This window comes from Elephas maximus, chromosome 15 (genome assembly GCF_024166365.1).
Source record: "Elephas maximus indicus isolate mEleMax1 chromosome 15, mEleMax1 primary haplotype, whole genome shotgun sequence".
In the NCBI taxonomy this organism is placed as follows: Eukaryota; Metazoa; Chordata; class Mammalia; order Proboscidea; family Elephantidae; genus Elephas; species Elephas maximus.
The window spans coordinates 18,047,800-18,061,527 of NC_064833.1; the positions used below are offsets into that span (position 1 = coordinate 18,047,800).

General features: G+C 39.5%; 1 protein-coding gene across 1 annotated transcript in view; it reads left to right on the plus strand.

Moving 5' to 3' along the window:
- WASHC5 (WASH complex subunit 5) overlaps positions 1 to 13,728 on the plus strand; it is a 66,765-nt gene that overhangs the window by 550 nt on the left and 52,487 nt on the right. Inside the window, exons 2-6 of the mRNA XM_049854336.1 lie at positions 6,356 to 6,662; positions 7,150 to 7,295; positions 9,938 to 10,022; positions 10,643 to 10,743; positions 13,301 to 13,493. Coding sequence (XP_049710293.1) covers positions 6,477 to 6,662; positions 7,150 to 7,295; positions 9,938 to 10,022; positions 10,643 to 10,743; positions 13,301 to 13,493 — 711 coding nt within the window. The 5' untranslated portion in view covers positions 6,356 to 6,476. The remainder of the gene's footprint in view (positions 1 to 6,355; positions 6,663 to 7,149; positions 7,296 to 9,937; positions 10,023 to 10,642; positions 10,744 to 13,300; positions 13,494 to 13,728) is intronic.

Sequence of the window (13,728 nt, forward strand, 5' to 3'; positions counted from 1 at the left end):
TAATTTCCTCACAGGTGACATAATAGCGCCAAAGTCCTGTCCTTTGCATTTCGAAAAAAGAATTCTAGGCCTATGGTCTCACCATTAAAAAAAAAAAAAATGTGACAGAGCCAGTAATAGAATCGGGTCTTCTAATTCGAAGTGCACTGTTCTTTCTCAAACATAGGTGATGGGAGGGAGGGGCGAGTTTTATTGCCTCTGCCCACAGTGAGGGACCCCCAGTTTTCCTTCACCTGGATTCATAAATCCGAGTAGAATGATCAGAGTCATTTCAGAACATTTCTGAAACAGATATGCCTGTCACTTTCATCTTGGTCAGCAACCACTATATTTTGTTTTTGATAATGGATTTGTGGAAACCAGTGCTTCCTTCTTTATGGAACTGAGGTTTTGTGAAATGATAAAAATAGACATCATCCTTTGTCCTCTGAGTAGGGTAAACAGTAGTTTGTCTCAGAATAATTTAATTTTCTTCAGAATTTCGGTTCTGTACTCATGGTGTGATGATGCCAACCTTTCTTCATGAAAGCGTGCTGTCTTTTGTCTAGGAGTACTTTCCAAACTGAAAAGCCCAGCTTTGTGCCACATTCTTAAAAATAAAGTTACAACCTCTTTTCTGGATGACTTGTAAAAAAAAACTAGAAAATTGAGTGGACTCTGGTTCTTTTTTACACTAGTAGTAATGCAGCCTATATTGAGTAAAACGGTCTTTATGAATTTCCTTCATCTCTAGCATCAAGAGAACCCCTCAAAGGCTGGTTATAGACAGCTTTTTCTACAGTTTTTATTTTCACCATACTCTGTGGTTGTTAGCTGCCATCGATTGGACCCCCGACTCAAGGCAAGCGCGTGTGCAGTGGAACAGAATGCCCACTTTTGTGCCGTCCTCATGATTGCCTGGGGGTAAGGCCATTGTGATCCGTAGGGTTTTCGTTGGTTACTTTTCAGAATGGCCGGGCCTTTCTTCCTAGTCCATCGTAGTCTAGCAGCTCTACTGAAACCTGTTCAGCATCACAGCAACACCCAAACGTCCACTGACGGATGATGGCTGAGCGTGAGGTGCATCAGCAGAGAATCAAACCTCGATTTCCTGCACGGAAGGCGAGAATGCTACCGCTGAACCACTGCCCCTTCTGTAAAGTTTCCTAACTCTGAGATGGAGGCAAGGTGTTTGGGCATCTTGAATGATGGTTCCTAGGTTCTGTTCTTCAGGGCCAGTTTTTCTGTCAACAGTGGGGGCTGTTTACCAGATACTCTAGCTAAAGAATAATTTGTGCAAATTGTGGTAATTTCATTTGTTAACATGAAAAATCGAACTAGTGCAGATGACATGGTCTAGTACGTGGTAATGTAACTAAGTGATTTCCTTCTTTCAGTTAATCTTGTTTTAGCTTGTTCAAAAATTTAGCTAGAGATGCTAGCAGTGTTAGGGAAGGAAAACTCAACTGTTCTTCATGAGTTGGGGCAGATTACAGGCACTTCCCTGAAAGGGCATTAAATATAACCATATCTTGCTTTTATATTAAAAAAGTCAAGATAAACATTTGTTTTTTAGAATTTTAGACAAGGTGATTAACCTATATATTAAAGGTCCATAACATTTCTCTCACTGTTGCCAAACATTTATTTTCCTATTCTCCTACTAATGTTGTTCTGGAAATTGGCTACGTTGTAATTCTTGGGTTAGGGCATAAGGATTAAAACAAGAGATTGACATGCAAAAGTCTATGTCATTATCCCAGTTAGTTTTGTTTTGAACTTGAGGCGTCAGCTTCTCTGAATATGTACTTGAAGGTGCTGAGTGTGTCTGTTTGTCTGCTTGTTGGGAAGGAGTGAGGAAGAAAGTAGTTAACTTGATTTGTTTTAAACTGCTCCAGGGCCCCACTGTTGGCCCTATCTCGTTATCCACAACCAGGTAGCAGTTAGACCTGTTAACTATCGCTTGCCCCTCTCTGAATGTGTCTAGAGTTTTCATCCTGCTGAGACCTGGTTTAGTTTGGTGTTCTTCAGAGGACCCTCCACAGGGGACTGTTTTGCCCGTTGTCTTTTATTTTTCCCTTTTCCTCTCTCATTTTCCATGCCAGTCCATATCATTGCAGAAAATTAAGTTCTCCTTCAGAATTTACTGAAATTCAGCCTGTTAGAGATCAGTGTGGTTTAACAAGCAAACATCACAGAGAAAACTAAAAGGATTTGTTAAAAATCCATGCCTTATGTGTATTATAGGATGCCGTCATGAGAGCTCTAGACAGCCTAGTGGCTTCTCATATCTCCTTGCTCTCAAACTCAACCCCATCCACCTTTCCTGATCTCTCCTTCTGTCCTTTGCTCACTAGGCTCCAGCCACATCAGCCATCTTACTGTTCCTTAAACACATCAAGCACATTCCTGTCCTGAGGCCTTTGCACTTTTAATCCCTACCTGGAATGCCATTCACCCAGATAATTATTACTGCTCCAAAATTTAGTAATTTAAGACAACAATTACTTATTATCTCACATTTTCTGTGTTTAGAAAGCCAGGGTATGACTTAGCCCAATACCTTGGCCTCAGGGATTCTTCTGAAGGGTGCAGTCAAGCTGAGCATGGGCTCACATCTGAAGGGTCTCACCTGAAGGCTTAACTGGGATTGTGGGAACCCATTTCCAAGCTCACTCCTGTGATCGTTGGCAGGCCTCAGTCCCTGTCACATGAGCCTCTCCAAAGGCTGTCTCACAACATGGCAATTTGCTTCCCCTGTGGCAAGCAAGCTACAGAAGATACCCAAGCCAGAAGCCACAATTTTTTGTAATTTTTGTCATCTTTCCACATTCTGGTTTTATGTACAGTGTAGTCACTATTTCAGCATTCAGTATCTGAGTCCATGTGTTGTAAGACTGCCTGTGGAAATAAAAGATGGTATTGACATAAAAATGATAATGAGCTGACTACTTTTATTCAAATATTCCTGGCCAATGATGTCTGTGAGGCCAAATGCTTATCTTTGCTAGCTATTTCCTAATGGTTAATATCATATGTATAGAGTACAATACCAGTGCAGAGTGAAAGTGCAAATGTTGCAAAAGACACAGGCTTCCATGAACTTGACAAATGATGACCTAGCTAAATTAACAATAGAGACAAGAAATACAACAAAGATGGTGACAAAAATGGTTGGGAGAGCCTTTGAGAAGAAAATGATGCCTTGAAACTTTTGTGCAAAAATTACCATTTTAAGGTCAGGCTATGAAAGTCCACTCTGAAGTACAGGATATTGTATTATCAAATTGACAGTTTTGGTGAAATCATGTACTCCCCCAAAGTACCAGTTTTATATTACACAAAATTTAGAGTAAAATTACGATAAGAGAAAAAAGATTTTCTTTCTTTCTTTTTTTTTTTTTTCCTCTTATCAACTATGTACTAATTCTTTGGCCAAACCAAGTTGAGTTGATTTATTTCAGGGGACTATATGGTATACTTTCATAATTTTTAATTACATCACTTTTTTTTTGTTTTATAAAATGGAAGCATCCTATTTATGTTTCTGCATCTTTATTTTTCCCCTTAGTAATAGCTCTCAGAAATCCTCCAACTTAACCGGTGTAGTTCTAATTCCTACTTATTAATGGCTACTTAAATTCCAGTTTCCTTACTAATGGGTATTTACTTTGTCTTCAAATTTTGTAAGATGACTAACAATTCTGCAGGAAGCATCCTTGGACCTGTATCTTTATATGTTGCTGCTTTTATTTCTTGGCGTAGATTCCCAGGCATGAGATTACTAAGTCAAAAAGTGTGTATATTTTTAATTTCAGTAAGTATTGGTTCACTTTCTCAAGACTAATAATTCACATTTCCACCAGTAGTGTATTTCCCCAGTTCCTACCTGAAACAGATATTATTATACGTTTTAATCATTGCCAACCTAATGGAAGTAAAGTGGTTTTTGGCACTGGCTTTGATTTGTAGCTCCTTCACTGCCAGTGAACTAAGGATCTTTCGGATGGTTGTCTGTCATTGGGATTACTCTTCCCTGAACTCACCTTTTATATCTTCTGCCTGTTTCTCTGTTGGGTTATTTGCTCTCTTCTTGTCAGCTTGTGAGATCGCTTTGCGTGTTTTAAAAATCAACCCTCTGTCTGCCCTCTGCATTGCAAATTCATCGTTGTAATTCTTTGCCATAGGAAAAAAAAATTTTTAAGAAATTATGAACTTTATTTAATAATATTTTTTCAGAGGAATTTTTTTTAGTGTGTGAGTTAGGTGAAAGTTTACAGAGCAAATTAGTTCCTCATTAAACAGTTAATACACAGATTGTTTTGTGACATTGGTTGCCAACCCCACGATGTGTCAACACTCTCCCCTTCTCCATCTTGGGTTCTCTGTTTCCATTTGTCCAGTTGTCCTGTCCCTTCCTGTCTTCTCGTCTTTGCTTTCAGCCTGGTGTGCCCATTTAGTCTCGTATACATGATTGAACTATGAAGCACATCCCTCACATGTGTTATTGTTGGCCCTATAAACCAAAAAACCAAAACCAAACCCTCGGCCATCAAGTCGATTCCAACTCATAGCGACCCTATAGGACAGAGTAGAACTGCCCCATAGAGTTTCCAAGGACCGCCTGGTGCCGAACCTTTGGTTAACAGCCGTAAAATTTAACCGCTACGCCAGCAGGGTTTCTGTTGGCCCTATAGACCTGTCTAATCTTTGGCTGAAGGGTGGACCTTGGGAGTGATTTCGGTATTGAGCTAAAAGGATGTCTGGGGGCCATACTTTCGGAATTTCTCCAGTCAGGCCAGCAAGCCTGGGGTTTTTGTGTGTGTGTGTCTGAATTTTAATTTTGTTCTGTATTTCTACATTTTTCTCCTGCTCTGTTTGGGACTCTGTATTGTGATCCCTGTCAGAGCGGTTGGCGGTGATAATCAGGCACCGTCTAGTTGTGCTGGGCTCAGTCTGGTGGAGGTTGTGGTAGTTGTGGTCCATTAGTCCTTTGGACCAATCTTTCCCTTGTATCCTTGGTCTTCTCCTTTGTTCCAGCTGGGAGCCCTAGAAAAGTTTTTAAGTGTCATCTACTAAACTATGTCTTTTCTAACTTCTGGGTTTCCTTCTCTAGCCCTGATTTCCTAGACGATGCCACTTTCTTAAAGATCATCTATCATAAAAAGAATACTGTAGCCAAGATAAGATCAAGTAAAGGCTCCATGCTGACAGGGTAATGGCAGCTGCACCCAGTATTTCTTTATCTTGACCACACACTCAAGCACTTCACGTCTTTCTCTGACTTTTTCTTCAGGGCTTTTCTCTCAACAGTATTATAAGCAGCTGGAGGGGGCAGGCGTCACCTCTCATATCCCTCATGTTATTTTTTATGTAATTGTCGTGTGCATCAATGCCAGGGAGTGAGTTAAGCACAGAGGATACAGAGGCGAATATCGTCATTTTATATTTATTTGCTGCAGTCTTCCACAAGATCAGTCTTTGTCAATCCTGGCTTTACATCAGAATCATCCAGGGAACTTGTTAAAAATAGGAGACTGCCTCTAACCTACTTCACCACAAACCCCATGACCCCAGATGACACTGTGATTCAGCCAGGTTTGAGAACCGCTGCATTGCAATGTAGTTGCTTAAACATTGTTACATCCAGCCTGGCAGAGAGGTACTCAGCAAGGAGTGCTTGAATAAAGGAGAGCAACCCTTGCCTTCAAGAAATTGCAGGAGAACAACCTGTTAGCCATAGTGACAGTATCAGTATGCTAAGTGCTGTAAGCATTCTCATTCAGTGCTGCGGAATACAAGTAACCGATCCCAATGGCAGTGCTAAACGCCTGAGTGCTAAATTGTAGGAGAGGAGACTTGTGGACCGCTTTGATTTAGTATTTATAAACCATCTTCACGACATTTTGGAGAACCCAGCATCTGTATTTTTAAAAGGAGTCTTGAACGTGTTTATGCCATAACCCTGCAATTCCATCTCCAGGAAAGAATTGAACAAATGCCTTAAAATGTTGTACAGGGATGCTTCTCCCAGCTTCATTTAGATTGCTTGCAATTACTTGCTAATATAACAAACAGTACGGAAGAGGTTGTGCAATTGAGGGTACTTAGAACCACACGTGCCCAGTGGATCCTTCTCCCAAGCCAGGTCATCAGCAACGTCACGTCTTTTCTTAAAGGGAGAAGTGTGTAAAGGATTGAAAAAGCCCAGAGTGCCGCATGCAAAACATGAGTTCCATAGCAAAACTCTTTATTTATTGCAATTTTTCTAGTAAGTTTGGAAGAAAAATTTCATGTATGTGTTACGTATGTATACACACATGCTTCCTTTAAAAATGATGACTTTCTTTTTTTTTTTTTTTAATTTTGGATACAGGTTCTTTGATGGAGCAGCTAGTCTATGAGCAGCCCTGGTTTCATTTCATGATCTTCAGGCTCCAGCCCTGAAGCCAACTAGACATCCCCACTGGTGAGGAGAGTAGCTGGCCACCCTCACTATGTTGGATTTTCTAGCTGAGAACAACCTCTGTGGCCAAGCAATCCTGAGGATTGTTTCCTGTGGCAACGCCATCATTGCTGAACTTTTGAGGCTCTCTGAGTTTATTCCTGCTGTGTTCAGGTTGAAGGACCGAGCCGACCAACAGAAATATGGTGATATCATATTTGATTTCAGCTATTTTAAGGTAATCTTCCTCGACTGCATTTTTACAACTGCCCTTTCTACTAAAACTGCTGTCTGGAAACCATGAGACTCTGAGAGATTGAATAACTATGGAGAAAGAGTTGAAGAGGAAAGCTTTTGAACGAAACCTAGTATCAGTTACTAACTTGAAAATTGGATATAGCTATTTTGGTTTTGTTGATTGTATAGAAGCCCTAACACAATATAAAATTAAAAAAAAAAAAAAGTAACTTTGAAATAATACATTTCACAGTGAAGTGCCCCAAGCTTAAATGCATGTTAATCTTGGTTACATTTCAAATCCATTTCCTTCAACAAGTTTTTATATCTAGGCTTCTGTTATCTTCATTACTTTCATTTGCTCTGCTTTACATTTTCTGATATCCCTTTTAAAGCATAAGAACAGTTTTTTAAAGGACTGTTTAGGCATTATGACCAGCAAGTATGCTTTTATTGACCTTTGCACATAAATCTGTTTCTCTTCTTAGGGTCCAGAGTTATGGGAAAGCAAACTGGAAGCTAAGCCAGAGCTACAGGATTTAGATGAAGAATTTCGTGAAAACAACATCGAAATTGTGACCAGATTTTATTTAGCATTTCAGAGTGTGCATAAATACATTGTAGACTTAAACAGGTATGATTCATTTAGTCATAGCTTCTTCTGGTTGTCAGTAGAGGAGAGGGAGAAGGGACACACTAGGACATGTGTGAGTAACAGCGCCACTTACTAGCTTACATCATACCAAATCGTATGTGGCACTAGTCATCTTAAGTATTTCAGAATTTTATGATAATTTCCTTTGCTTGTGAGGTATCAGAATAATTTTGGTTTATACTAAGTCATATGGCTTTCAACCCGGTAGTTTGTAATTGTGTTCTCAAGTATTAGGTATGAGAAGTAAAAAAATATATAGAAGTTTTTTTGCAGTTAACTTCCTGTCTCTTCCACAGTTTTTTTTTTTTTTTTTCTTCTTTTTTCCGTTTTTATTGTGCTTTAGGTCAAAGTTTACAGCTCAAGTCAATCTCTCATGCAAAAATTCATACACTGTTAGGTGACATTGGTTGTGACAGCATTGTCACAATGTGACAGCATACTCTCCCTTTCCACCCCGGGTTTCTTAGGTCCAGCCAGCCAGCTCCTGTCCCTTCCTGCCTTCTCCTCCTGCCTCCAGGCAGGAGCCTCCGATTTGGTCTCTCGTATCTGATTGAACTAAGAAGCACACTCCTAATGAGTATTATTTTTTGTTTTATAGTCCAGTCGAATCTTTGAAGAGTAGGCTTTGGGAATGGTTTTAGTTCTGAGTTAATAGAGCATCCTGCAGCCATGGCTTCAGGGGTTCCTCCAGTCTCTGTCAGACCTTCAAGTCTTGTCTTTTTACATAAATTTGAGTTCTGCTGCACGTTTTTCTCCTGCTCCATCCGGGATTGTCTGTTGTGTTCCCTGTCAAGGTGGTCATTGGTGGTAGCCAAGCACCGTCTAGTTCTTCTGGTCTCAGGCTGATGGAGTCTCTGATTTAGTGGACCTTTTGTCTCTTGGGCTAGTATTTTCCTTGTATCATTGCTGTTCTTCATTCTTCTTTGTTCCAAGTGAGTTGGGACCAATTGATGCATCTTAGATGGCCACTCCCTAGCTTTTAAGACCCCAGACACCACACAGCAAAGTGGGATGTGGAACATTAATAAACTTTGTTCTGCCAATTGACCTAGATGTCTCCTGAAACGTGGTCCCCAGGCTCAGCCCCAGGTATTCTGACCCTCAAAGTGTTTGATTGTGTTCAGGAAACTTCTTAGTTTTTGCTTTGGTCCAGTTGTACTGACTTCCCTGTATTGTGTGTTGTCCTTCCCTTCACCTACGATGATTCTTGTCTGCTATACGGTTAGCGAATTTCCCTCCCTCTTCCTCACCACTCTCATAACCATCAAATAATGCTTTCTTCTGCGTTTAAACCTTTTCTTGCATTCTTATAATAGTGGACTCGTACAGTATTTGTCATTTTGCAGCTAACTAATTTCACTTAGCATAATGTCCTACAGATTAATCTGTGTTGTGAGATATTTCACAGATTCATCATTGCTCTTTATCATTGTATATTATTCCATTGTATCCATTCCTGTGACAGCTCTTATTTCTTTAGGATATATTCCAAGGAGTGGGATTGCTGGATCTATGGTACCTCTATTTCTAGCTTTTTAAGGAAGTGCCAAATCATTTTCCAAAGTGGTTGTATCATTTTGTAACATTTACTTTCCTACCAGCAGTGCATAAGTGTTCCAGTCTCTCCACAACCTCTCCCAACATGTATTATTTTGTGTTTTTTTGATTAGTGCCGGCTTCGTTGGGGTGAGATGATATCTCGTAGCAGTTTTGATTTGCATTTATCTAATGGCTATGAGCATTTCTTCATATATCTGTTAGCCACCTGAATGTCTTCTTTGGTGAAATGTCTGTTCATATCCTTTGCCCATTTTCTAATTGGGTTGTCTTTTTGTTGTTGAGGTGTCGCAGTATCTTTTAGATTTTACAGATTAAACCCTTATTGGATATGTCAGCCAAAAATTTTTCCCCAATCTGTAGGTTCTCTTTTTACTCTCTTGGTGCGGACTTTTGATGAGCGTGTTTGATTTTTAGGAGCTCCCAGTTATCTCGTTTCTCTTCTGTTGTTTTTACATTGTTAGTTATGGTTTGTATATTATTTATGCCATGTGTTACGGTGCCTAGTGTTGTCCGTATTTTTTCTTCTATGATCTTTATCGTTTTAGATTTTTATTTAGGTCTTTGATTTCTATAGTTCTTAATTCATTATTTATTATTCATTAAACTAGCTATTCCATATTCTTGGAGCCCTGGTGGCACAGTGGTTAAGAGTTCAACTGCTAACCAAAAGGTCAGCAATTCGAATCCTTGGAAACCCGGTGGGGCAGTTCTACTGTGTCCTGTAGGGTTGCTGTGAGTTGGAAGCGACTTGACGGCGATGGGTTTTTGTTTTAGTTTTTTATTATGTATTCTTATGCCATTATTCCTGAAACATTTGTAATTCATAAATCAGGACTAGAATATAATTCCTTTTACTTGGATTAGCCATAAATATCAAGCTATGGTCCTAAATCACTATGAATTCCTATTCGCAAGACCCTATTAAGAGCATGAAGGACCATGAATTAGTTAAAGGCCAGAATACCTGGTATCCTGCCTTGTCTTTAAAAGATCTTTTCTTCTTCAAAAACGTTAAAGTTCGTATTATCAGTGAGTGATTTGCTTTATGGTTTCCTTTTCAGATATCTAGATGACCTCAATGAAGGTGTTTACATTCAGCAGACCTTAGAAACTGTGCTTCTCAATGAAGATGGAAAACAGCTTTTAGTAAGTAATAGTGACCATTCAAAACAGAAGTTCAGTAGTATCACACTTGGCATCACTTTCCTTGTCTCAAGTCCCAAGTACATACAGAACACTGGTCTTTAAAGAGATGCAAAATAAGCCGTTAACTGTCTTCTAACTGGCAGGCCTGTATCTGAGTTTAAAACATAGTAGACTGTAAACAAAATTACAAGTAAATAGAAGACTAAGTAGCAGTCATGAACTTTGTCAGTGTAAAAACCCTATCTTTATCTTTTGTATTCCTGACATCTGGCCTGGTAGCTAGTAAAAAAAGATCACTGAAGAAATTTTATTAAATAAATGAATGACTTCATGATAAAGAGATATTTATAATAGTGGGATTCTATTTTGATACCTTAAGCAAAATACCAAAAACAGGTCGGCTGAAAGATAATCACTGTGAATTAAAACTTCTTTTGCGTGAACTTTTCAAAGCCCATTCTGTACAGGTGAGAGCCCTTCAAGGAAGCCTGCATTCTCCTTGCAATATCGAGCTTTTAGGAGGGATGTCAGCAAATTGATTTTTGCTAACCATAAACAACTTCAGTCCATTAAGAGTACATGTGCCTATGATTTAGGCCATTGTCTTTTTTTCTTCATAGTGTGAAGCACTGTACTTATATGGAGTGATGCTGCTGGTCATTGACCAAAAGATTGAAGGAGAAGTCAGAGAGAGAATGCTGGTTTCTTACTACCGATACAGGTATCTCTGGGCTAGGACCGCACACTCCAAAAGCCCTGCTATTGGTAAAATGCATTGCATGTTTCCATGGTGCTCTTATTGTGAACAGCAGCAGTATTGGCTGGGGGAAGAAGTATGAGAATCTCATTTCTTTTGAGCATATTGTAAGAATTTAACAATTATTATAGCGCATACATCATAAACCAAAAAGAAAAGGAAAAAAACCAAACCTATAGCCATCCAGTTGGTTCCTACTCATAGTGACCCTATAAGACAGGGTAGAACTGCCCCATAGGGTTTCCAAGGAGCAGCTGGTGGATTGAAGCTGCCAACCCTTTGGTTAGCAGCCAAGCTCTTAACCACTGCACCACCAGGGCTCCCTATATCATAATAACCTATATGTTGTATGATCTGTATACCAAAAACCAAACACATTGCCATCAAGTTGATTCCAACTCATAGTGACCCTATAGGACAGAGTAGAACTGCCCTGTAGCATTTCCAGGGAGCGACTGGTAGATTTGAACTGCTGACCTTTTGGTTAGCAGCTGAGCTCTTAACCACTGTACCATTCTTATATATAAATAATAATAATCTATATAGTATAGGCTATTACTATACCGTGTAGATTCTTATATCCATAATAGTATCTCAGTTTAAAGAAAAAAAAAAAGGAAGCTGAATTTCCTTAACACTGAAAATAAATTTTAAAGAACTTTGGAAATCCAAGGAGTCCTGGTGGCACAAATAGTTAAGCTCTCGGCTGCTAACTGAAAGGTTGGTAGTTCAAACCCAGCCAGCGGACCTGTGAGAGAAAAACCTAGCAATCTGTAACCATAAAGATTACAGCCCAGAAAACACTGTGGAGCAGCTCTGCCCTGTCCCGCGAGCTTGCTATGATCAGAATTGACTTGAGGGCACACAGCAGCACTATGAATGTTCTTTTTGGTTTTGGGTTTGGGTTTTTTTAAGTTTTCTAATATTACTCCTTGGCAGGACATAAGGGAATTAAATGAGTTTTCTATTGTCATTTCAGGTTGACTTTGGAAAGTTACCACTCAGGGTCAGGTTGGAAGTGAAGTCTCACATGCTTAGAAACAAAAGCTGAACAAAAGCTCACATCCACAGCTGTGGGTTGCTTATGTCTGTTTAGAGGTGTAGCTCTTCAAGAAGGAGGGCTTTGAAAACAGGAGCCCCCAACCAACTTTTTAGTGCCAGTACCCAGCATACAGGTTTTTAGTTTGTTGAACGAACGAGTCAAAATCTGGATACAAGGTCAAAGTTAGAAATACGGAAGATTCTGAGAAGCAGCAGACAGTGAGCAGGCATCCGTTAGGAACTTCCAGACTAGAATGACCATTTTCAAGCTTACAGATTAGCACAAAATAAATAGGACAAGAGAGGGGGTTGTCTGAGGACATTATCCACTCAGCTGCTCCGGGTCCTGCAGCCGCCCTGCAGCAGGTCAGTGCTAGGTTACTCCACTAGTCTGTGGGCTTTATCAGGATGTGAGGGGAGTGCCCACCAGTATGCACAGTGCATCTGCTCAGCCTGACCACAAGCTATTTTGCATCTGCGTTTTTAAAGGAAATTGGAATACCCTTGCCTGTATTTCTAAAAGTACCTTGAAAGACAGAAATAACAAATAATGTAAAGAAGAAGAAAAAAATTTTTTTTTCATCAAGCTCATACCGTCGAAAATATGGCTTTGCCCTTTTGGGGGCACAGTTATTAATTCATTGGAATGTGAACATCTGTTATTAAAATGACACTGCACAATTGCAAGTCAGTGTTGCATAACAGAGATTCTTGTGTAAAGAGGAGGTCATGGCCAAGTCTACAGTTCTTTGAGGCTAGTTCATTTCTTTCAGGGATTGCTGTTCTAAACCACCCTTAAAAGCATGGATGTTTGTATTAGATGTCTGTAGAAGCAGCAGCTTGCCACTGAAAACCAGTTAGTATATATCCTACTTTAAAATGACGTAATTTTTTTTAGAATTATTTTTTAATTTGTGAAATGTCGGTACAGGTTCACATTCTTTATCTACAGTCCTGAAATCCAGAGAGCTTTGAAAACACAGGCACACAGTAACTCCTTTGGCAGCAAAACCTGATCTAAGCTCAAATCAGTTGGAGTCAAAACCTGACCAGAACAAATGTGAAGCTATATAGTTTCTATTTGTCTCATTTGTGTGCATATTCATAAATTTTATTGTAGAAATACTAATGTGTCGATTGTGGGATGCCAACTCAGACCCTGCTGGAGTATTAAGTATGATGTGTGCACCACATTACTTTCTTACATTTGAAAAATGCTGTATTACAAAATGAATCCAGACCCAAGGATTTTGGTAAAGAGACTGTGGGCTTTTACGTAGAACTAATACACATCTTGTAAGTTTGCCATATTATAATAGGCTTTCTGAAAGTATGATTTTGTATCTTAATGATATAAATTGACTCATGATCATGTCTAAAACTGTAGTCGGGTTGTACTGGAATTCTTGTGCCTTGCTGTATTTTTGAGTTTCTGATATGCAGGTGTGTTTGGTCTTTTCCTGTTGTGAATATGACTCAGTGCTGCCCGATCTTCTGCTGATTCAAACATGGACGATATTTGTAAGCTGCTTCGAAGTACAGGCTATTCCAGCCAACCAGGAGCCAAAAGACCACCCAACTATCCTGAGAGCTATTTCCAGAGAGTGCCTATCAGTGACTTGTTCATTAGTATGGTCATTGGTCGACTCAGATCTGATGATATTTACAACCAGGTGGGGAATAAATCTGTTACGATCTTAATAGTTTAAGAGGCAGATTTCACTTTCCTTCTCAGTTACTCCTTTCCTTCCTTCTTGCTCAAAAGAGGAAGAACAGCTAGAAACCATGTAAACCCTCTTGAGCTATGTTACAGGAGGGTAGCGGAAAGAGGGATGTTAATTTTGTTAGAATGAGAGATTTTAGGGAGGAGATGGGATTTGAACCGTATTTGCAAAGAAGTTGCACTTC